The 23,576-nt window shown below is 34.2% G+C and overlaps 2 protein-coding genes and 2 long non-coding RNA genes across 6 annotated transcripts; 1 reads left to right on the plus strand and 3 right to left on the minus strand.

The window, feature by feature from the left end:
* Window positions 1-303: 303 nt before the first annotated feature.
* LOC105954466 (rRNA-processing protein) lies at window positions 304-2,556 on the minus strand. Of its 2 annotated transcripts, none has more exons than XM_088816163.1 (4): window positions 2,225-2,556; window positions 1,531-1,640; window positions 1,072-1,158; window positions 304-779 (listed from the first exon to the last, which is right to left on the minus strand). In XM_088816163.1, the coding sequence occupies exons 1-4, from the start codon at window positions 2,412-2,414 to the stop codon at window positions 495-497; spliced, it is 672 nt and encodes a 223-aa protein (XP_088672289.1). In that variant the 5' UTR covers window positions 2,415-2,556; the 3' UTR covers window positions 304-494. The 2 variants fall into 2 exon arrangements, with proteins under 2 accessions (XP_088672289.1, XP_088672288.1); XM_088816162.1 differs by having other exon boundaries at window positions 304-785; window positions 2,225-2,549.
* An 898-nt stretch (window positions 2,557-3,454) lies between these two features.
* Window positions 3,455-5,155, minus strand: LOC105957954 (bidirectional sugar transporter NEC1). The gene is made up of 6 exons (XM_088816161.1): window positions 5,059-5,155; window positions 4,915-4,951; window positions 4,576-4,786; window positions 4,289-4,450; window positions 4,071-4,190; window positions 3,455-3,940 (listed from the first exon to the last, which is right to left on the minus strand). Exons 1-6 carry the CDS (start codon window positions 5,096-5,098, stop codon window positions 3,659-3,661), a joined length of 852 nt encoding a protein of 283 aa, XP_088672287.1. The 5' UTR covers window positions 5,099-5,155; the 3' UTR covers window positions 3,455-3,658.
* A 3,173-nt stretch (window positions 5,156-8,328) lies between these two features.
* LOC105954445 (uncharacterized) lies at window positions 8,329-21,225 on the plus strand. The gene is made up of 9 exons (XR_016030639.1): window positions 8,329-8,615; window positions 8,689-8,826; window positions 8,948-9,069; window positions 12,932-13,028; window positions 19,245-19,356; window positions 19,632-19,692; window positions 19,777-19,982; window positions 20,104-20,475; window positions 20,556-21,225. It is a non-coding gene; the product is annotated as an uncharacterized LOC105954445 (long non-coding RNA).
* Window positions 21,226-22,354: 1,129 nt separating this feature from the next.
* Window positions 22,355-23,557, minus strand: LOC148770862 (uncharacterized). Of its 2 annotated transcripts, none has more exons than XR_016030640.1 (2): window positions 23,328-23,557; window positions 22,355-22,730 (listed from the first exon to the last, which is right to left on the minus strand). It is a non-coding gene; the product is annotated as an uncharacterized LOC148770862 (long non-coding RNA). The 2 variants fall into 2 exon arrangements; XR_016030641.1 differs by having other exon boundaries at window positions 22,355-22,734.
* Window positions 23,558-23,576: the final 19 nt, after the last annotated feature.

Raw genomic sequence — 23,576 nt, forward strand, 5'->3', positions numbered from 1 at the left:
AGAGATATAGATAGATGAATGCTGCTACACAAAAATATATACTATCAGGAATTAGATTTTGATAAAAATGAAACAGATTCAACAATCTTTCTTTGCAGGTTCTTTCTTTGTTTCTTTCTCTTTGACTCTGACAAAACGTGATACTTTAAATCTGTAATTATGTTGTTGTCCAAACAAGTCAAATTTGCTTTAAATATGGATCACTGTTTTAGTCCTACAGCAACTAGGGGCTTGAGTTTTGAGTTTTATTATTCAATGTCTGAATCTCACTTTACATAAACTTGTGGACAATAATAATTAATATTTCATGGGGGCCAAAAAGACTTCTAAACAGATTTTAATTTTAATTTAATTTAAAATTATCATCACATACAATTTAATTTTATACCGTCTGAATTGTGGGGGCAAGGAGAACAACCTATAAACAACAATATTAGTGACAACAAAATATAAGAAAAATATAAAAAAGATGGGTCTTACGATTTTACCAACATTTAACTAGACGGACCTTGAAGTGATTCTAGAAGATGCTCGATTCTGTATTTCATTACAGGCTGACCGGATTTGGTTTTCTTGTACATTTTCTCCTTGAGAGCTCTTCTTCGAGCTTCAGATTGCTGTTTCGCTTCCTTCTTTGTCTGAATAAAACGTTCCTTCTCCATCTTGGCTTTCTCTTCTTCCTCGTGCTTCTTCTTGTACAACTCCTCAAGACTTCGTGCATTTTTCTTGCTTCTCTTGTTCTGATTAACATTATCACCTTCTTTTGTTTTATTACCACCCTGTAGCCACATATAGAACCGCAAATTAGGCCAAATTGTGGCTTCATATAATGGAAGGATTACATATTTAATGGAAGGATTTGGGGTATCAAATCACTCATATAAATAGGATTCCACGTTTTTAATCGCTCATAAGCTCGTGGGATTTGTGAGTTTTGGATTTCCAATAACATAATTTAGATACTTCAATCCACACGGAGCATTACATAATCCACAAGAACACACACAATCACAAAGAAACAACACAAGAAAAGAAAAAAACAAGGATTGGATTGAAAAGTAAGATCCGAACCTCCACTGGTTTTTTGTCTGCGGCAGTAAGATTTAGCTGCTCCTGTTGCTGATTACCACCATCACCTTCATTGGTTCTATTATCGTCCTGGTAAGAACTGCAAATTAGACCAAACTTTTCCAAAAATTCACCATGGTTGCATTGTTTTAGGGAAGGATTTGGATTTGAAGGAATGGTTTGGGGGATCAAATAACTCATATAACACGGATTTTACATATTAATAATCGCCATTGATCTGAAATGTGTTATAAAACAAAAATATCCAAACAAGCTCGCGGGATTTGTGATTACATATTTCCAATAATATATTTTGAATCCGTCAAATCAAACGAAACATAGCATAATAGCAATACTGAATGAACTTTCACAGAGCATACAAACACGAAACACACATAACCAAAAATAAACTAGAGGAGAAAAGAAAAGAACAAGGATCGGATTGGGAAATGATATTCGAACCTCCACTGGTGTTCTATCTGTGGAAGGAAGATTAAGCTGCTCTCGTTGCTTTAATGACTTCTTGTACTTCTGCACGCACTTTGCATTTTTATAGAACTCTCTTTGTTTTTCTACAAAATAAACAAGTCAGTGATTACGCATAATAAGGATACTACTGAACAAACTTTCATGATAAGCACTCCTTATCTCAGAACTCTAGACATAATAATAATCTCGGTAATAGAAAATAAGGAAAACAGTTATGAACAATAGACGCATTAGAAATCTACAAAAGAAGCACAAGGATTGACACACACAACGTTCACCTAAGTGATAGGTTTCGAATTCAGCTGATACACACTTATGCGATTCAATGCACAATTTTTTAGGTCTCCGAAACTCAACCGGAATCCCGATATAAATTAGTTTTTTGCCCAAAACTTTGAAATTACTCAGTTCCACTCACCCTCTAATAATCAAATTGCACCACCCATTCACTCTTGACTTCAATCAGACAACCGAAACAACCCTAGATACGAATATCGATCATCCTAAACCCTAATCCAACTACAACATTAAAACAATTATTCATCAATCAGCTCAATTTTCAGCTACTTAATCAATACTTGCCACTAAATTCAACTAAAGCAAACAGAAAAAAAAAAATAGTGTCACTCCCATTTTTACTTCAGGAAGGGGGAAAGGAGAAACATACTGATCAAGGAAGGGTTATAATTGTCATTCCTCGTCTTAGCATTCACGAATGATTCGAGCGAAAGGCCGCCCTTCCCTCCCAATCTCTGCATATTTTTCTTCATCTTCTTTTTGTTCGAGATGAAATCCTGACCCCCCATTTTATTCCCTTTAATTCCACTACGCCCCGAATCTCCTCCACCTTTCTTCATTGCGCTACGATGAAAAATTCAGATATTTCAATCTACTCTCACAAGTGAAGAAGCAAAGCCCTAATTGCAGCAATCGAAATGGGGATTTAGGGTTTACGAAGCAATAATGTTCCGGTTTTCTCCTCCCTTTTTTTTTTTTTTTTTTTTTTTTTTTTTTAAGATCTCCCGGATACATACTGGGCCGATTTATAAAAAGAAAATAATAATAAATATTGGGCCGGGTATTGTACAACCCGCTCTTTGTGCCCATTTAGCCTTATAGGGCTATAGCTGAGTCCGAACGAAATTAATATTGGACTATTATAACCTTTAAATTTTATTTCATGTTACATAAATTATACAGTAACAACGTAAATATAAACATACAAAGTAATATTAAAGTTAATTGAGATTATATTGCTAAATATCATTTTAAAATTTAATATCTCGTTTTCAGATGTTTAGTTTTTTTTTTCCATGCTAATAATAAACAAAAAAAACTTGTTGATTCCCTGTTAACTCTCTCTCTCTCTCTCTCTCTCTCTCTCTCTCTCTCTCTCTCTCTCTCTCTCTCTCTCTCTCTCTCTCTCTCTCTCTCTGTTTGTTTGTTTGTTTGAAATGAGATATTAGAATATCTAAGGATGCATGCAATACATAGTAAATGAGATAAACTATGCTCCCTAAAACAGAAAAGATAAACTAATCTGCAGATAATTGATTATAAACCTTATCTATCTTATTTTCTGCTAAAGACCAAAGGCTTGTGTTTGTCTCTACATGAACTACTACTAATTATGTTTAAAAATTAAAATAAAAATTTGAAAATGAATAAAAAATCTCTACTTCTATTAAATTTTGAATAAAAATGGGATAAAATGAGAAATTAATGGTTATTTTCTATATTTAACAATTTATTAGTTAGCTGTTAAATAGCCTTTTCATCTTTTTATTTTCTCATTATGAAAATTGCAATGATTAAGGTTTAATATATATATAAATATACATCCAAATTGCAATTTTGGTTCAAAAAAAAACCCGAAAAACCGAAACTGACAGATCAGTGCAAAACAGGAATAGGTTTGATTACATTGGACTTTTGTTACAACACAACAAATAATTATTACATTATTACAAAATTAGGTTCTACATTTGTCTATTATTTCTGGCCTCTAATTAATTACCAAAACACACAACATAAAATCATTTACGTATGATCGGTATGCATCGATTATTAAGGTATTTAATTATTTCATCACGTAGGTTCGTTAGACTGGAGGACAAACAACTATATTTGCAGGGACTTGTTCACCATAATCAAGAACGTTGACAACGAGCTCTAGTTCATGCTTCACCGTTGGATTCTCCGAATCACGATCTTGTGGCTGAGGATCGATGGCTTTCATTTCCACGATGATTGTACTTGTTTGGAGATCATGAACTTTGGTAATTTCTACGGGGAGGATATTCTTTTTCGGATTCTTGTTCTTGTACACGACGTATAGAGTCATCTGTGCGATCCCCAATACGAATCCCACTATGTTTGGTGTCTGAAAAATATATCATGTAATAATTGTAACAAAATGTTAGAAATACAGATTAATTAAGGAAAAATAAAGAGAAAAAAAAATTGAAATAATTAAAGAAGTATATATAATTAATTAACATGCATGCACTCACGGCGATGTAGAAATCGTGTATCAGAAATCCGTAAAAGAACCATACGACAGCGCATATGGTTAGGAATAAAGAAAGTGTAAATGGCATGAACTCGACGCTTTTTGTCTTTATGACTCGCCTCTGCGCATATATGAACACGAATTCGATGTAATATATATAATTAACGAAAATTATTCAAGAATATAAATTAAATGAATTGATTTTATTTATTTATTTACCATAATACTAAGAGGGGCAGCAAAAACACTAACGGAAAAGGCTGCGCAAATCCATCCAACAATTTTGAGACGTGTATCACCGTTTGCAAGAAAATGTGTTACTGCAATAATAAATCCGAGCGATGACACATTGAACAGCATCAGCAGCTTCGTCGTAAAGACCTGCAATAATTATTAATTTACCACAAATTAATAAATGTTGCATGAACTAAATTTTATATATAGTCAATAGAAATAGATAAAATGAATCAAATTAAATAAATTCGAGGAAAGTATATAATATTTACTCTGGATTCTTTCGTTGCATAAATCAGGTACGTTACGAGATAGCCAACTTCTACGACGCTTCCGAAAGAGTTTATCGTGACGAGAATCAAAACATTTGTCTTCAGAAAAGCGTAGTACAAATACAGCATGGCGCTGAATAACGCCACCGAGTAAGGGATCGACTGAAATCCCTCTGTCGATTTCTTCTTGAATATCCGATAAAACGTTGGCCTGAAACGACGAACAACGCATGCAAAACAAAAATAAAAAAATAAAAAAATCAATATATATAATTATCGAAATCGATAATCTTATACACGAAAATAATTAATACGAAAATCGTACGAGACGGTCATTACATTGGGGATAAGTAAACCAAGAACGACACTATGTTGCCTTCAAACGAAAAGAAAAAAAAAAGTTAGGACAATTAATATTTCATTAAAAAAAATCAGAAAAACGAAAACGGGGAAATTCGAAAAGGAGTTTATAGTAATTAATACCAAGAACGCCGAAAACCGTGGCCACCATCGGAGTAGCCATTCTTGACAAAGAGTGAAGTTCTTGGTTTTTCAAGTTTGAACTTAATTTGTTATAAGCTGATGAGAAGTGCTTCTCATTTTTGTTGAGATTTATAATTTATATAGCCTTCAAAAAGTTTGGCTTTCATCTGTCTGACAACTGTTCACAAATTAATTACCGTAATTTTTTTTTGTTTTATTAATTACAAAGGTTAAGGTTAATTACTAATTAGTTAGAGTTGAACTGGAAAGCTTGGCTTTGAAGCTGTCATATGTTAGTTATCAACTCATTTATGTTTTCTTGTTTAATTTTGTAACCTTCTCTCTCTCACTTGATCCGCCTTCTCAAGTTATTGCAAATGTGAAAATCTATAGCTACATTTATTTTATTAAATCTTGTATGTAATTATTATTTTTATTTATTCTATAATATTTTGAAAAATATTGAATTTTTATATACAATATGCTAGATTTTCTAGTAGTATGGTTTAATTATTTTATTTATTTTATTTACTAAAAAATACTACTTTTTTTAATACTTTCACAAATAAAATAATAAGAAGTTAATAATAAATTAAAAAAAAAATACTACTAAGCCACGATACAATTACATGAGCTAGCAGCCAAGCCGCATTGAGCGGAGCCGTTGAAAGCCGTTCAATTTCGTGAAGAAACAAAATTGGTAGATGAAGACAAAGAAGGTAAACCAACGGTCATGGTTGTTTGTACGTAGAGAATGGAGGGCTGTGATTGCACGGGGGATTTTGATTTTGTTAGGGGGGCCCACTTCCGTTACGTTTCTTTATACACGGCTTGCCTTTTATACCCATTCCCTAAATTTTTCATACTCCACCACCATTTAATTTCCATATGTTCAATATAAATTAATTAATCACATTAATGAAATTGATCCCACGCATAAATAGACAATATATATTTATCTCAAAATTTTCTAAAATGTGAAAAATTCTCGATTTTCGGTCGACAACAACATAGTACGCTATCGTATGCATGATCATGGAATGGAACACACAAAGATAAAAATCGATAATCAGAATAATTTACGTGAAATGTACGAAAAAGTCACAGTGAGAGAGAAAACTAATTCGCGAATCTATCTTACTATAAATTGTTGTTTTAGGATTTATGATTAGCTTTTCGACCAATCATTGAGTAATTGAAGGATCGATGACTACGCTCTGTTTTTTGATCCATGCATCTTTTGTGGTTAAGAAAAATAACATTATGAAATTTATTTGTCAAATTCAATAATTAGTGTGGTTGTTGATGATGGATAATTTTGCCCATATTGTTAAGTTTACAACTCATACTATTATCTAATTAAATAGTTTTTTTCTTTCTTTTTTCCAATTTAGTTGTACAATAAAACGTCGATAAATTCATTACTTTCTTTAAATTATAATTTTTTCTGACCCTGTCTCGATAAAAACCTACTAGATTATTGGTTCGATATTTAATATTTTGTTAAATCAATAGAATTTTATTAGTCCCGGCAGTATTAATTTATAAATGTTTAATTGTACGTATATCGATGATTCACTCGTGAGGAAATAATTTTGTCAATTATAATAAATTAAAGCAATTAATCTTAAAGAACATATCACACTTTGTTATTGAATAATCATCCTTTTGTAAGTTAGGGCAAAGGTATTTTCAATATTATTATAATGGTCCTATCTCTCCCAACACAATTAGTGGTTTGAGATAATTATTTGGAGATTTGATTAATGGGAGAAAAGATTATGTTTGAATTCCAATGGCTTTGTATATAATGATTAAATTAATCATGCATCACATACAGTGCAACTCATCAATAATAAATTAAATTAAATTAATATATTCTATCGCACGTGTGTAAAATAAGGTGAAATACTATACTAATAAACGGGTGCATTTTATTGAATGTAACATATGTAGTATTTAATTCTTAAGACATTCTTGAATTTCTAACGTTATTAATTGAATTTGGACATCATCTTGATTAAGGCAATGATTATCTGCAATCATTAAACTCTCTCTCTTTGATTATTCGTGAGGCATAATTATTTTTTCAAGGGCAGATTTGGTAAATTAACATTGCGTCTTCTATCTTAGCACCACCATTAGTGTATTTTAAACGTACATTGTTCTAATTCTATATGCTTGTCGTGTACCGATAATATTTGGAATTTCAAAAAGTAAATAAAAATAAAAATCATAATTTACTAATGCGAATTCATATTTCCAAAGTTCGTTGTTATGAAAATTCGAACTTTGGGCAATTGACACATGCTCACTTATTCCAACCGTTAAGAAATTTCATACGGGAAATATATACATGATTATTTAATTATATTGTTGTGTACGTTACAAGTGATAACTAAAAATGTATTCTTTTTGTAAAACTAATTTGGTGATTTTTTTTGTCTTTATTGAATATGCTTTTTAAGCGAAATTGGTTATGGTGGTGGACATATTCTGACTTCAATTCTTTAGCCTGCAATTTTGTTATTAATTAATAGTATATATATATTTGGCACATAGATTATTTTGTGAACAACTTAACTTGCCTTTATAGTTATGGGCTCATTTTGATCACGAAGAACTTCACGTGTCGCCGCATCTTCTCCTACTTGACCTCAATTTTGCTATTAATTGAATTTTTTCTTTTTTGTGCTTTTTAAATGCAAAGAAAATCATCCAAAAATAAATTTTAATCATATTATTTTCCATCAATGATAAAAATAAAATACGTATAGTGTATATAAAATTAAACCATCATGTCTCTAAAATCCAACATTGGGTGCAACATCTAAGCATAGTGTTAGTACCAGTATCAATATCGTGATTGATTATTTAATTTTACGATGAATATATCTGTGTGCATCGGACAGGTAAAATACAGGAGCAGAAGCCCATTAAGGGAAAAAGGAAAGGCCTAAGAGAGTTGGGCCGTGTTGTAAATAGCCGTGTCCGTGTGTGTGATCCTTTTTATTTATAGGTCCATCTATTCGCAAATATGTATATTACTAAGCCAAGAATTTACTAATATGCCCATACATTTTATTACAATTTACAAGGCAAAAATGCAGATCAAGCACCCTCACCAGAAAAATCAGAAAACCCTCACCCCGACGGAAAACCTTACCGCTGCCGCTGCCGGAAAACTCAGCCATCATCGTCGCCGCCGCCGTATAATCCGGCCATCACCACCACCACCGTCACCGATGCAGAAAAATAAACAAATCACCGATGCAGTAAAATACACAAATCAGTCGCCACCGTCTTCGTATAACCCAGCCATCACTCTTTACAGATTACAAATTGGGGTTTCGAGGTTTTCTAAATGGTACCACCCAATGATGCTGTGAATTAGAATGTACCACCACCTTCTGCACAATACCCCTTTCAACATTGTTCCGGCCAGTCGCCCGTTACAATCGCACCCTTAGTTGGACGATTTAAGACGTCGAGAGTGAAACCCCTTCAGCTTGGACTACGGTGGCCGTCGTAGCTAGAACGCGAAGGAGATGTGGCGGGTAAGATGGATACTTATTTCTGTGTACCATTCATTCGCACGTGCTAACTTGTTTTTGTATGTAATTCGTTTAGGCAACGATGGGCGGAGTGCTGCCAGGGTATGGGCATCTGAGTGCACCTGATATCGAGGGTAGTGAGGCATTCTATAATTTCAGTTTGGCTGAAATATTTCCTGATTCTGGCAGAGGGAGGCGTGTCTTGTTGCTCTTGGTACGCACTTTTTAGCACATATCTTAACAAATTGTTTGTTCGGACATATAGTATAGCCTTTTCTTTAGGTTACTGTGAAGTTTGTTTGTTGAAGTAATACTTGGTTTATTTTTCCCCGCAGGTACTTAGATAATTGATTTTTTGCTACAATGGCTGCAGATTGTGGCTCCGGGATAGGGAGGAGATTGTGGCTCCAGGATAGGGAGGGTCCCCAAAAACCTTCTTATAAGATATTTAAACGAGGTATGTGTATATTCTCTATTAAATATCTTTTACTTTATATTGCATATATCACGTATTGGTAGCTTAAACCATCATATTTGTTTCTGGCGCTAGTGATGATGTTGGTGTCGATTGTTGTGAAAAAAAACGACATCAAGAAGCTCTTGATTTTTGGAGGCATTTGTCGACATTTAGATGTCGTTTTCTGCCACAATAATTGACATCTAGCTGTCAATTGCCTGCCCCTTTATATATTTTTTATTCAATGAGCAATGGTCTATTTATATTTAAGAATTATAAGAAAGATGATATATAATATTTTGTGGCACGTGATTCTCAAAATCGAGCATAAAGGATTTTAACATAAAGAAGTTCATGAAATTAAAAACTTGTTACTAGATACCATTAATCAAACTGACATTATTTATTAATCTCAACATGAATAATAAAATACTACATCAAGAATTCTTAGAGCAATCTTCTGGATAGAAAACCAACCTTTTATTCTTGACATCATGGATTATCCTCTGATTCGTTTGCTGATGCGACCCGACAATGGACATCGTATCACTCCGAACCATCGCCAAACAAAAGTACTCACGAAACCTCAAAGGGCGAAACCGCTCCACAACCTCAAACATCGCCTCCGCCTTCATAACAAACCCTGATTGTGACCCTCGAAAATGGAAAGTAACAGAAGGCAGCTTATTAAACCCTTCTGGATTATTCATCCTCTGGTAGCACAATTCCAGCCCTAAATCGCCGCTCATTTTCTTCAAATCTTTAAATTTCATAAAGTACTTTTCGAGCTCAAATATCAGTACGTCGAAAGCAGGTGCAATGATTCTTGAATACGGTGTGCCGGAATCGATTATGCAGCCGCCCAATGTGCCGTTGTTGTTCTTGAAGTCAAACACTTTTGGGTTGATTTTAAGCCTGTTTCTGTTGATGCTAATGCCCTGTAGTTCAAGATAGTAAGTGCTGCTTCCGTTTCTCGTGTGCAATGGTGTACTTTTGTAGTTCTTTGGATAAGTTATATCATCGCCAAATCTTAGATATGTGTGTGGTGTTTTAGTTGACAGAAGTGGCAAACAGTATGAAAATCTGCCTTTGATTCGTGGGCTTAATTGTTTCGCAAATGATAAATCCTCTGTCCCAAGTCCCAATATTCCAGCAACCTTGTTGTTTCTACAATTATCGTATTGAATGACATTGAGCAAACCACACCCGAATCTTAAGTTTTCGATTTTTTCCGATTTGCCATTGTTTGATTTGAAATAGAATGTTTCTTTGGCGATGATCCCGTGAGTGCTGGCTCCATCTGCGTATTCGTATTCGTACTGTTTTGGCACATTATTTACGAGAAGGGGGTGAAAAGAAGAGGAGTTTTGTTTGGGAAATGGACTTGGTGTTTGCTTAAAGCATTTTGTGCAGCCTTCACATTGGATCCATACTAGGCTGCTCCCTGTGTCCATTTCTAGGTAGTACTCTTTGTATGGTGGTTTCGATTTGAATGTTCCGATCCCGATTTTGACTATGTAATGAAACTTTTGAACATCGATTTTGGTTCTCATGATTGATGATGATGTTTTTGCGAGGTAGTTGTTAAAGCATGTGTTGGATTGGGATACGCAATTTTTGATTCTTTCTTCGGAGGAAAGATTGAAACTCTGGAAAAACGGAGATTTTGGGGATTGTGGATGGATTAGTTGTAATGTGAAACCATTGGAGTTGGCAAGAAGAGCATTGGTTATTACAAGTATTAAGTTAGCAAGAGAATATAGTGACAGCAATTTTAGTACTTTCGCCATTGCTAATATTAATCAAAGTGTTGGATTTGCATAGTAGTTGTCTATGTTATATCTATAGTTGCATTGACATGATGGTTATTTAATTGTTTTTTCTATTTATAGTTGCATTCAAAAGTATATCCCTTAGAGATAATAAGATATTTTTGTGTAGATGTGATGCTTTTAGCACATAACATATCTGGAAAGTGGATGTAGAAATTTATTACATATAAGTGTACTTCAAATTTATGACAGATCAATCCTTAACTTTCAGACAGATTATAACAGATATGCTTTTAGCAAATGCGAAAGTTTGATGTTTTCCCGTTAAAATGTCGATTCTTGGAAGTTTTAAATATCCATGTTAAATACATATTCTATATCATGAACTTAACTTATACAACTGCATCATTTATTCTAGAAAAATTGAGTACATAACTCTCTTATTACTCAATGTCATGGATTCTTAGAACAATCCACTGGATAAAAAACGAGTCGCTTATTCTTAGTATCATATACGATCCTATGATTTGTTTGCTGATGCGATCCAATAATTGACTTCCTACTATCACGAACCATTCCCAAACAAAAGTACTCATGAAGCCTGATTATTGATCGACCAACAACCTCAAAAACTGCCTCAGCCTTCATTACAAAGTCTGCTCCTCTAAAATGTAAAGTAACTTCAGGTAGATTATTATACTTTTCGGCCTTGCTCCTCTCGTAGCACAATTCGAGTCCCAAATCTCCTTTGATTTTCTTGAGCCCCTTAAATCCCGAAAAGTACTTCTCCAACTTCATCTTCAATAAATCAAAAGCAGGTGAAACGATTCTTGAATAAGGCATGCCTGAGTCGATCATGCAGCCTGACCTAACATCATTCCTTAATGCAAATACTTGTGGGCTTATATCAAGCCTTGTTTTATTAACACTAATGCCTTGTAGATCCACATAATACGAGTTGTCTTTGTTCTTCCTGTATAATGGGGTGCTTTTCGAGTACTTTTCTATGTGGGATACATCTTCTCCGAATCTTAGATAAGTACTAGGTGTTTTGTCTGAAACAACAGGAAGACAGTACGAGAATACGCCTTTGATTTGAGGTCCGAGTTGTTTAACGAACGATATTTCTTCCCATCCGAGTCCCATTATTCCAGCAATCTTGTTGTTTTTCTGTTCCCCAAAATGCATATTATTGACCAAACCGCACCCGAATTTCAGGTTTTCGATTTTTGCTAACCCTCCGTTTTTTGAAGTGAGATAAAATGTTTCTTGGGCTGACATGCCACTGGTGCTGTCTCCATCTTGATACGCACACTCATAAAACGAAGGCTTATTCTCGACGAGAATAGGGCGATAGGAAGAGGAGTTCTGCTTGGGAAACGGCTTTGGTGTTTGCTTGAAGCACTTTGTGCAGCCATCACATTGCATCCATACAAGGCCGCCGCCTGTGTCCATTTCTAAGTAGTACTCTTTGTATGAAGGTTTCGATTTGAATGTCCCGATCCCGACTTTGACTGTGTAATGAAATAGTTGTGTCTTAATCTGCGTTTGCATGGTTGAAGATGATGTTCTAGCTAGATAGTTACCGCGTATATACGATTGGAATACTGAAGTTTTGATTCTTTCTTCAGAAGAGAGATTGCCTTGGAAAGAAGGCGATTCTGGCGAGTGTGGATGTATCAGTTTTACTGTCAAACCATTGGAGTTGACAATAGTTGCTTTGTTTAGTGTAAATATTAAGGTAGAAAGAAAACAGAGTAATAATAATGTTTGTGCTTTTGCCATTGCTAATCAGTGCGCGTGAGTTTTTCGCATATGATTATTTTTATGAGGGCTCAAGCTATTTTATTGTGCAATTGACATAATTACTATTAGCATAAATCAGATAATGGGAGTTGCTGATTCTACAATATCTTAGTTTTAATTGAATTAATCCAAAGTGTGGCTTCTGTAATCTACAGTCTGTATGCAGATAGAGTTCTCATAAATGAGCAATCAACTTTACCAATGATTGATATCTTCATTTATTACTTCTTGCATTGTTTGTGTGTGTGTTTTCTTTTTTTAAATATTTGTTTTTGCATCCACAGGTTAATTAACCTCATTATTACAGATTTCAAAAGAGAGTACAAAGCTACCAACGACAAACTTGTGAAGTGCTAACAAAACGTTGACAGACGAATACTGGTTTGTTTAAACTGCATCTTCTATATGAATACTTTTTTAGTACTGAACATATCTGTTGATTCTTGATTATTATTTCTAAATCTGACATTGACGCAATTTCTACTACAAACAGTACATTAATTCAGGAAAAAATCAGAGTAAGTAAACATTAATTTATGGATTCTTAGAACAGTCCACAGGATAAAACACGAGACGCTTATTCTTTACATCATGGATAAGTCTGTGATTTATTTGCTGATGAGATCCAATAATGGACTCTGTACCATCCCGAACCATCGCCAAACAAAAGTACTTTCCAGCAAACACAAAAACTGCCTCAGCCTTCATAACGAAATCTGCATGCGTGCCACGTAAATGTAAAGTAACACTAGGTAGATTACTATACTTTTCGGTTTTGCTGCTCCTCTCGTAGCACAAATCCAATCCCAAATCAGTTTTGATCTTTTTGAATCCCTTCAATCTCGAAAAGCACCTTTCCAGCTCTAGTTTCAGTACGTCAAAAGCAGGCCCCACGATTCTTGAATATGGCGTCCCAGTGTCGATAATGCAGCCACCAGAAGTGGCGTTGTTCTTGAAATCGAACATTTTCGGGTCAATTTTAAGCCTAGTTTTATTGACACTAATGCCTTGAAGATTCACAAAATAAGGGCTACCTTGATTTCTCCTGTACAGTGGGGTGATTTTCAAGTTCTTCTCTTTATGTGATTTATCGTCTCCAAATCTTAGATAAGTAGTAGGTGTTTTGTCTGAAACAAGAGGAAGACAGTACGAGAATACCCCTTTGATTATAGGGCTGAGTTGTTTAACGAAAGATGTATCGTCCCATCCAAGTCCCATTAATCCAGCAATCTTGTTGTTTTTGTATTTCCCATATTGAATAACATTGTCCAAACCACACCCGAATTCCAGGTTTTCGATTTTCGCTAATCCTCCGTTTTTCGATGTGAGATAAAATGTTTCTCTGGCCGACATTCCGATAGTGGTGGGCCCATCACCATACCCATACTCGTAGTACCTAGGCTTATTGTTGACAAGAATAGGACGAAAAGACGTAGAGTTTTGATTGGGAAATGGCTTTGGTGTTTGCTTAAAGCATTTTGTGCAGCCTTCGCATTGCATCCAGACAAGGCTGCTGCCTGTGTCCATTTCTAAGTAGTATTCTTTGTAGGGTGGTTTCGATTTGAATGTTCCGATTCCGACTTTGACTGTGTATAGAAAATCTTGCTCTCTGATCTCCGTTTTCATGATTGAAGACGTTTTAGCTAGATAGTTACGGCGTATATTGGATTGGGATACTAAGCTTTTGATTCTTTCTTCATAAGGGAGATTTCTTTGGAAAAAAGGCGATTCTTGCGAGTATGGATGGATTAGTGCTATTTTCAAACCATTGGAGTTTACTAGAGCTGCTTTGTTTAGTACGAGGATTAAGGTAGATAGAAAACATAGTAACAACAATGTCTCTATTTTTATCATGGCTAATCAGAGGTGTGTGATTATCACTGTCAGGGATCAAGGTGTTTTATAGTGGAATTGGCATTATTACTATAACGTAAAATCGGATAATTAGTGATAAAGGGATAATGGGAATAGTTGATTCTATAATATCTTTGTTTTAATTTTGAATTGATCTGTAGTGTGACTTCAGTACAATCTACAGTTTGTATGTAGATTGAGTTCTCATAAATGGGCAATTTATCAACTTCACAGATGATTCATTTCTTCATTTATTACTTCTTTCATCTTTTATTACACATTTACAAATGTTTTTTTTGGTACCATATATTTGATTACAGATTTCGCAAGAAAGTAAAAAGTTTCCGACATACTTATTAAATCTTTTCTATATTCGAATACCACATTACTTTCTTTTTTTATTGTTACTTTATAGATGAATTCTTAATATATAACAATCCTCTGGATAAAAATCGAGCTGCTTATTCATTGTATCATAGATGAGCCTGTGATTTTCTCACTGATGAGCTCCAATATCGGACTCATTACTATCACGAACCATCGCCAAACAAAAGAACTCATGACGAATACGAAGCCTGATTGAAGTTGGTTGAAAAACCTCAAAACCACCTCAGCCTTGGTAACGAAATCTGCATGCGATGATCCAATTCCACGTAAATGAAAAGTCACATCAGGTAAATTATGATAGTAATTTTCGTGCCTGATATATATTTGCATGAATTTTTTGTGAAGGCTCAACCTGTTTTATAGTCTCAATTGACATTCTGGTTCTTTACTTGATTAATGATAGGGGAGAATTAATGATTTACAATATCTTGCTTTTATTTTGAATTAATCCATACTATGACTTTATTACTATGTCGATAGAGTTCTCATAAATAGGGAACCAACTTTACAGATGATCATTTTTTATCTGTTGCCTGTTGGTAAAATCCTAATACACTAGTTAGAATGTATGTGCTTAAGACAGGAAAATTTCTTGCAGTAAAGAAATAGGTAACGAAACCATACAAGATCAAGTAATATATCTTTGTCCTTGCTCAAATATTTGCTAGTATTTGAAGGGCCTCTGTTGATCAAGTAATATATCTTTGTCCTTGCCAAAACTAAATCTAACAGAGACTCATTTATTCTGGAAAAATCTCAGTAACATTATTTCATGGATTCTTGGCACAATCCACCGGATAAAAAACGAGTTTCTTATTTTTAGTATCATGGATGAGCCTGTGATTCGTTTGCTGATGAGATCCAATAGTGGAGTCCGTACTATGAGGAACCATCGCCAAACAAAAGTACTCACGAAGCCTGGTTATCGATCGACCAACAACCTGAAAGACTGCCTCAGCCTTCATAACGAAATCCGCTCCTCTTAAATGAAAAGTAACTTCAGGTAGATTATTATACTTTTCGGGCTTGCTCCTCTCGTAGCACAAATCCAGGTCCAAATTCCCTTTAATTTTCTTCAAATTTCTAAACCTCGAAAAGTACTTCTCGAGCTCCGTTTTCAGTATGTCGAAAGCGGGTCCCACGATTCTTGAAAATGGCGTGCCGGAGTCGATAGTGCAGCCACCCAAATTACCGTTGCTTTTGAAATCAAACACTCTAGGGCTGATGTTAAGCCTCGTTCTGTTGACGGTAATGCCTTGAAGATCCACGTAATAAGGACTACTGTCTTTATGTTTCATGTAAATTGGTGTGCTTTTGGAGTTTTCTTGGTGGACTATATCGTTTCCAAATCTCAGGTAAGTACTAGGTGTTTTGCTCGTTAGAACCGGAAGACAGTACGAGAATATTCCATTGATTTGTGGGCCCAGCTGTTTAACGAACGAGGTATCTTCCCATCCAAGTCCCATTATTCCAGCAACCTTGTTATTGCGCCAATTGAGAGCATCTAAATTGTTGTCCAAACCACATCCGAATTCTATGTTTTCGATTTTCGCTAATCCTCCGTTTTTCGATGTCAGATAAAACGTTTCTCGTGCTAAAATCCCGTTAGTGGTGGACCCATCTTCGTACTCGTACTCGTAGGGTTTAGGCTTATTTTGAACGAGAATAGGGCGAAAAGAGGAGGAGTTTTGCTTGGGAAACGGCTTTGGCGTTTGCTTGAAGCATCTGGTGCAGCCGTCACATTGCATCCAGACAAGGCTGCTGCCTGTGTCGATGTCTAAGTAGTACTCTTTGTACGGTGGTTTAGATTTGAATGTTCCGATCCCGACTTTGACTGTGTAATGAAATGACTGTGCTGCAATCTGTGTTTGTATGGTTGAAAGGGATGTTCTTGCTAGATAATTACCACGGATTTTCGATTGGGATACTAATTTTTTGATTCTTTCCTCGAAAGATAAATTTCCTTGGAAAAAGGGCGATTTTGGTGAGTGTGGATGAATTAGTGTTAGTGTCAAACCATTGGAGTTGACAAGAGCTTTGTTTAGTACAAGGATTAAGGTAGAAAGAAAATACAGTAACAATAATGTCTGTGTTTTTGCCATTGCCAATCATGAAAATGTGTCTGATATATGATTGTTTCTGTTTTATAGTGCAATTGACATAATCTACAGTTTGTACAATATATGCTGGTTTTAATTTTGTAATAATCTACACTTTGTATGTAGATAGAATTGTGATAAACAGGTAACCAACTTTACAGATCATCGTATCTTTTCATTTATTACTTTCTTTCATTGTTGATTTTTATTATGATTTTTTTTTTTAATTTTTTTTTTACATTTTTCTTAAAAAATAAAATTTTAGTCTATTTATTAATAAATATTATTTATTTATTTCTCAGAACTTTTTAATAGTGAAATAATTTTAACATTAGCGAAATAATTTCCAGAAATTGCAAAATCTAGGCTATATAGTCTTGTAATATTACTTATTTTATTTTTCAGAACTTTTGTAGTAAGTTTTGAGATTTAACATATTTTTAGTTAATTTTCATCAATTTATTGTCATAATAATAATAATAATAATAATAATAATAATAATAATAATAATAATAATAAGAAGAAGAAGAAGAAGAAGAAGAAGAAGAAGATAAATAAACTTGAAAGTATATTAAAGTAATGTATAAAGTAATAAAATATTAAAGGAAGGACTTTCCTTATGTTTTCTGACATTAATAAAGGCAAAGGTCAAAATACTTTACATATTATATTATTAAATATTATTATTGGGTATTTATTTCCTTATAATGCATACGTGTATTAAGAAATGCTTACTAAGTATTTCCTTATAATACATGCTTACTAAGTACGCTTACGCGTATTAAGAAGGTATCGTTTCTTCTATATAAACAAGGTTATAAATTTGCGGCCCCGAATTTTTGTTGGGGTTATTCACAAAATATTGCTAAAATAAGCATATATTTATAATTTTGAAGTAAAAATATATATTTTAGTAGTTGTATTTTATATTGTAATAACAAATAGAGAAAAAATATCTAAAATTACATAAAAGAATAGAGAAGAAAATAAAAATAGGGGGGCAAAAACACATATTTGTATAATAGTGGGGCAAAACCACATATTGTGTAATAGTATTTCAAAAAGTAATAAAAAAAAGTAGGAATTTTTTTTTCTGGGGGCGGCTGCCCCCCTGCCCCATAGTAAATCCGTCACTGCCCATTGGTAACACCTCTTCCGCGGTTCGTCACAAGTTTCGTTATATTTTTTGTTGATTTCCTTCTATTCTGGTTGATATGTTTGTTAGAAATTGTTTGATAATCATGTTTATTCTTGTTCATGTCTTCTTGAATTAATTAAATTACACAATTTTTTTATGATGAAGATCTCTGTGTCATATCCATTTTTTAATTATGGATTCATATTTTAGTTAATTAGATATGTCCGATTCTATGGTGCTGTATAAAATTACATATGATTAGATTTTGTCTCACAAACATGTTCATTTAAATATATATATAGTAGATGCTAATCTTTGTGAAAATCCTGATTGATACCCTATTTATACTAGGCTACATTCTTAATGGACGATAAAGATCTATTTGATCTACCGGCTAGTAGTTGTTCACTAGAACACTCCAAAATATCTATAATATCTATAAGGGAAAATATCTATAGATATATATCTATAAGGGAGGGTTCTAGAAAACTTTCTAGAATCCTCCAAAAATCTCTACTATCTCAACTTGAGCTTAACCCTATAGTTTTGGCTTTTTAACCTCTCAATCAGAGAAACTGGCAAAGGGTTGGGCCAAACTGGCGGGCCATGACATCCTCTCCCCCGCCTAATACGGCGAACGTCCTCGTTGCCTCGAACACGTGGAGACAATCTTGAAATTGCCACAAGTCTTCCTTAGTCTCCCGCGCTGCCTGAGACGTCCTCGTTGCCTTGAACACGTGGAGACGATCTTGAAATTGCCACAAGTCTTCCTTAGTCTCCCGCGTTGCCTCAGACTCCGTCGCTTCAGTTGTCGGCCGAGCACTTCCTCGATTTCTTTATCATATGACTTAGTCATGATGGGTGGTGCTCGGTGTGACTCTCCTCGGCTCGGGTCTTCATTGTCTTCGTGATAAAGCTTCAACATACTCACATGGAAGGCCGGGTGGATTTTCAAAGAACTTGGAAGTTCTAAGCGATACGAAACTTTACCTACTTTGGCGATCACCGCGAATGGTCCTTCGTACCTTTCTTTTGAGGTGACATTATTTGTTAAAAAGTTGGCATGATGGCATTATTGCTCAAGCCTTTAAATTATTCCTATTTGTTTTGGTTATCTAGGTTATGTTATTACATAGGAAAGTGGTGGATCAACACTAAAAGAAACGTATGCTGTGGTTAGCAGTGTGTTGATTGATTTGTCTCGTGGGAGGCAAACTCTTCTTGAAGTTGAGTATTCATATCGTTCGAACTTATCACCTATTTCCTCATGCATAAAGTTGGCAATCACTGTTGAGTATCTATAGTACTCTTTCTCATTCTTTGAATACATTTCTTTTTCCAGCATAAAGTTTTTCAAGTTATGAACCTTGTATCCCATTTTAGGGTTTTCCGACCTATGTTTGAGTTTTCCTCTCACAATTAAACTTTCGTTTGTGCAACTTTTGATTACACTTTCAGCATTTAAATACAGCTAAATCTCCTGTCTATTTGCTCATGACACTCAAGTTGATGGAAAGTATTGAGAGTTATGGTGAACGAAACATGCTATCGTGCCAATGAAATCTAAGTAATACTCTTTATATTTTGTACTTTTTACTCCTATATTATTTCTGAATGATGAGGTGCTCACGATCATATTTTGGCTTTGTAGTTCTGTAATTAGTATTCTGTTACAGAAGACAAATGTAGAATTGCAAGATATTCTATGTTCTCAGGTGAAATCTATGCATGTTCTTACAACATAACATCTTTTTTGAAGTGTTCTGCATTTTACTTTTTATGGAGATGTTGATTATATAGGAATATGGAGTGGATCTTTTTATGAAGTGCATTTTACTTTTTATGAAGTGCTTCAAGGTATGAATCCTGTGTTACAATATAAGTGTTACCGTTCTGACCCTTGTTGAGTTTTCCTTTTCCAATTTTACTCTCACTTGTGAAACCTCTGACAACACTTTCTCATTAATGATTCTGACAGTTAGCAGAAGATCTCTATTTATGGTGATCGCATCGTGCAGCTGCTTCCAACATCTTATTAAGACATGATTGGGCGAGTGTGCTCCGAAAAGCCTGAACTTGCCTCTTAATCAATATTTTTAATTCTTTAAATTTCTATGGTTTTGTAGTTGCACATATAAATTCTAAATTTAAAATGCTTTCGCAGGTGGGAGTAATTTCTTAGACTTTTTAGAATTTTCAGTTGCAGACTTATGGGATCATAGCACTAGTACATGCTACGTTGGAGAGGAAAAAGCAACAAATATAATGGTCTTCCAGTTTGCCTTAGCGAGTGCAAATGATTATCTTTAAATAACCATCTCACATACAGGATCATTCACAATATTGGAAGGTTTGTGAACTCTTTTTATTTGTATCTTTAATCACTTTTAACCGAACTACTGAGAGGTTTGTCTTTAATGGTTTATGTAGATGAAAACTATCGTCAAGACCATTGAAACAACTCCAGATCAAGAATTAAAGGGATCTAGGGATTTGATGCTTCGAGTTCGCCGGAGAGATTCATACCAGGTTTGATAAATTTAATTACTTGATGATTCTTGAATGGTACCACCCTTACTCTTTGTATTTTGCAATTTTACTCTTACATTATTTTCTGAAAGATGATGTGCTGACAATAATATTTTGTCTTGAATGTTTTGTAACGAATATGGTGTTCAAAGGAAAAATTGGACAAGTACAAGAAAGTCACTACACAAGATTGATTGTGTACCCATGTACCCATGCATGTTCTTGGAAAACAATGTCTTTTTGGGCATCTTCGTGTGACATTAGCTGGATTTTTTTCTTCTGATTAGCTCTCTCTGTGTGTGTGCCCATGTGCGTGAATGTGTGCGTCTATATATTCTAGTGGAGCTGTTCAGGTGACATTAGCTGGATTTTTTTTTGACATGCTCTACAAATAGTGATAACTTCATTAAGCTTGTTATTTCCTTACATTGATGTCGCAAAGGAAATTGCTGCAGAAATGAAAAAGGTTTATCCAAAGAAGATCTATATGGATTCCATTAGGAATGTTCTTTTGTGTTTTGGTTCTTCCCTTTTCCATGGGTCTTTCAAGGACATCACCTTTTTTTATATCGACCCACGTTCATTAAAACTCACTAGTTATGTTGTGCTCTCTCTCTCTCTCTCTCTCTCTCTCTCTCTCCACATGTGTGTGTGCCCGGGCATGCGCATCTATGGTTTACAGTGTATCTACTATCTATATATTCTAATTGGGCTGTTATGATGATTCTTGATTATTCGTAGAGATGATGAATTAGGCAATTTGACAACCCTCCCGTATCTTGGCGAGGCGAACCCGGATGGACTGTGATTTTGGGGAATTTGTATTTCCCCAATCGCATGCAACCGGTGAATCTGCAGCCATGTCGGGGTGGAATGTCTCTTTGCCAGCTTGAACAATTAAACAACAGATGTTGCCTCATTTACTTTAAATCTCTGTATCTGCCTTGCCTAATTAACCTTTTTACTCTTGAAGCAAAAGAAAATAAAGCCGGATTTGTTCCACGAAGCAAGGATTAGATGTGCTATGGAAACTCTTCAGATAAGTGTCTTCAGCTGACTGTCCTAACGGGTTTAACGGGTTTCTGGACTGTGTGCCGAACTTGTTTAAAAATTAAGGGTTAAAATACTTCTTGATCCTACCAAGATCTGGTGATATAACCCAGGGGCTTCAAGTTGCTACATCTCCCTTTATTCGGTTTTATTGTGATTTAAAAAAATAAAAATAAAAATAAAAATAAGAAAAAAGCTTGTACAATAAAAAAAGGGGCAATATGCCAAACACCCTTCGTTGGAAATTTAATTCTTGATAAATCCTTATTTATAAATGATATTTGAGATAAATCCATTGGGCCTGAAAAACCATATATACCCCCACTAATTATTAATTAGTATAATTATTTAATTTAAAAAAAAAATTATACCCATAATCCACACCCAAATCTTCTCTCAAAATTATTTCCCTCGTCACGCCACTTCAGTTTTTTTTTTTCTTTTTTTTTTTTATGTTTTTAATGGTTTTCTTTATTTCGATTTTAAAAGAAAATTTTGTAATTTTTTTATTTTTTTTATTTCATTTTTTTTAAATGGTTTTCTTTTATTTTCTTTCTAGTTTTTTTAAATAAAAACCACTCTATATAAGCATGAAAACCACTATGTATAACAACTATATAATATGAAAACCACTATGTATAACAACTATGTAAACTTGAAAACCACTCTATATAACAACTATGTCAACATAAAAATCACTATGCATATACAACTATTTAAAAATCTGTACAAAATTTATTGAAAACCACTATAAATTTATCAAAGACAAAGCCTCACATTATGAAAACCACTCATTATAAACAACTATATAAACATGAAAACCGCTCTGTATAAAACAACTATATAAACATCGAAAATCACTATGAATTCTAACAAGAAAACATAAAAAAATCTGCGAAAAAAAAGCTATAAAACCACTATAAAGGACACCATCTTCTCTCCAATGAACCCTAGAGCATAGTCCGTGTAATCATCTTCTTCTCGTTATTTGAAACGTAAACCACTATTTGAAAAAATCATCATCTTCTTCCTCCCATCAGCAATTTCGTCATAAGTATCATCCAGAACAAAAACATTATCAAAATTAAAAGAACAAAAATCAGCTGTTAAATAAAAAAAAAAAAAAAGAAGAAACAAGGATAATAAATCAAAAACATGTCAATTCAATTCATTCAAAACATTTCCCTTTCCAAGCAACTTAAAATCCACTCAAATGTTATCGAAATTCACTATAAAGTTATCGAAATCCAATTATCAAAATTCACTACAAAGTTATCAAAATCTAATACAAAATTAACTTACTCCACAACCAAATTAACATAATCAACTATGTAACTATCTAAATCCACTTTTAAACTATTTGAATAAAAAAAATTCCCATCAAATAAAAAAGGACAACAAAGAAGTGGTAAAACAAAAACCTCAACATTGACTTGCAGCTCCATCAGAGACCCATATTCAATCAGGAATTGCTACATGATAAGCAAATCACGGCAAAAAAAAAAAAAAAAAAAAAAAGAGAGAAAAAACAAAAGAGGAATTAAATTAGGTTTATGGAAAAAGAAAAAATCAAAAGTCCTCTTAAATTTTAGTAGCAGTAATGACGATTAACAAAAAAAAAACCTCTTTTTTTAATTCTATGTTGCCACCACCCCATCGCACGTCAATGAACATTTGGTAGAAGGCGGCGAGGTCTTCGGAAATGGGCTGGCAAATAGCGTAGATCTACTAGGTGTAGCCGCAACTCTTGATGTGGATGCACAAGTCAAATCCGACAAACCGCCAAGACGAATCAGAGACGCCGTAAAAAGAGAGAAAAACGATGAGATAGAATGTAAAAGAAAAGAGAACGGTTGAGAATTATGGCTAGGT

Source organism: Erythranthe guttata, chromosome 4, assembly GCF_056151865.1.
Source record: "Erythranthe guttata isolate IM_541 chromosome 4, IM_541, whole genome shotgun sequence".
Lineage (NCBI taxonomy): Eukaryota > Viridiplantae > Streptophyta > Magnoliopsida > Lamiales > Phrymaceae > Erythranthe > Erythranthe guttata.

What these genes read in the sequence shown, in the direction of transcription:
- LOC105954466 (XM_088816162.1), bottom strand. Translation starts at nt 2,414, where the DNA reads ATGAAGAAAGGTGGAGGAGATTCGGGGCGTAGTGGAATTAAAGGGAAT. An exon ending in CAGATAGAACACCAGTGGAG is followed by an intron (nt 1,159 to 1,530) that starts GTTCGAATATCA and finishes AGTTCTTACCAG; the next exon opens with GACGATAATAGAACCAATGA. An exon ending in CAGACAAAAAACCAGTGGAG is followed by an intron (nt 786 to 1,071) that starts GTTCGGATCTTA and finishes TTCTATATGTGG; the next exon opens with CTACAGGGTGGTAATAAAAC.
- LOC105957954 (XM_088816161.1), bottom strand. Translation starts at nt 5,098, where the DNA reads ATGGCTACTCCGATGGTGGCCACGGTTTTCGGCGTTCTTG. An exon ending in CACGGTTTTCGGCGTTCTTG is followed by an intron (nt 4,952 to 5,058) that starts GTATTAATTACT and finishes TTTCGTTTGAAG; the next exon opens with GCAACATAGTGTCGTTCTTG. An exon ending in CTGCCCCTCTTAGTATTATG is followed by an intron (nt 4,191 to 4,288) that starts GTAAATAAATAA and finishes ATATATGCGCAG; the next exon opens with AGGCGAGTCATAAAGACAAA.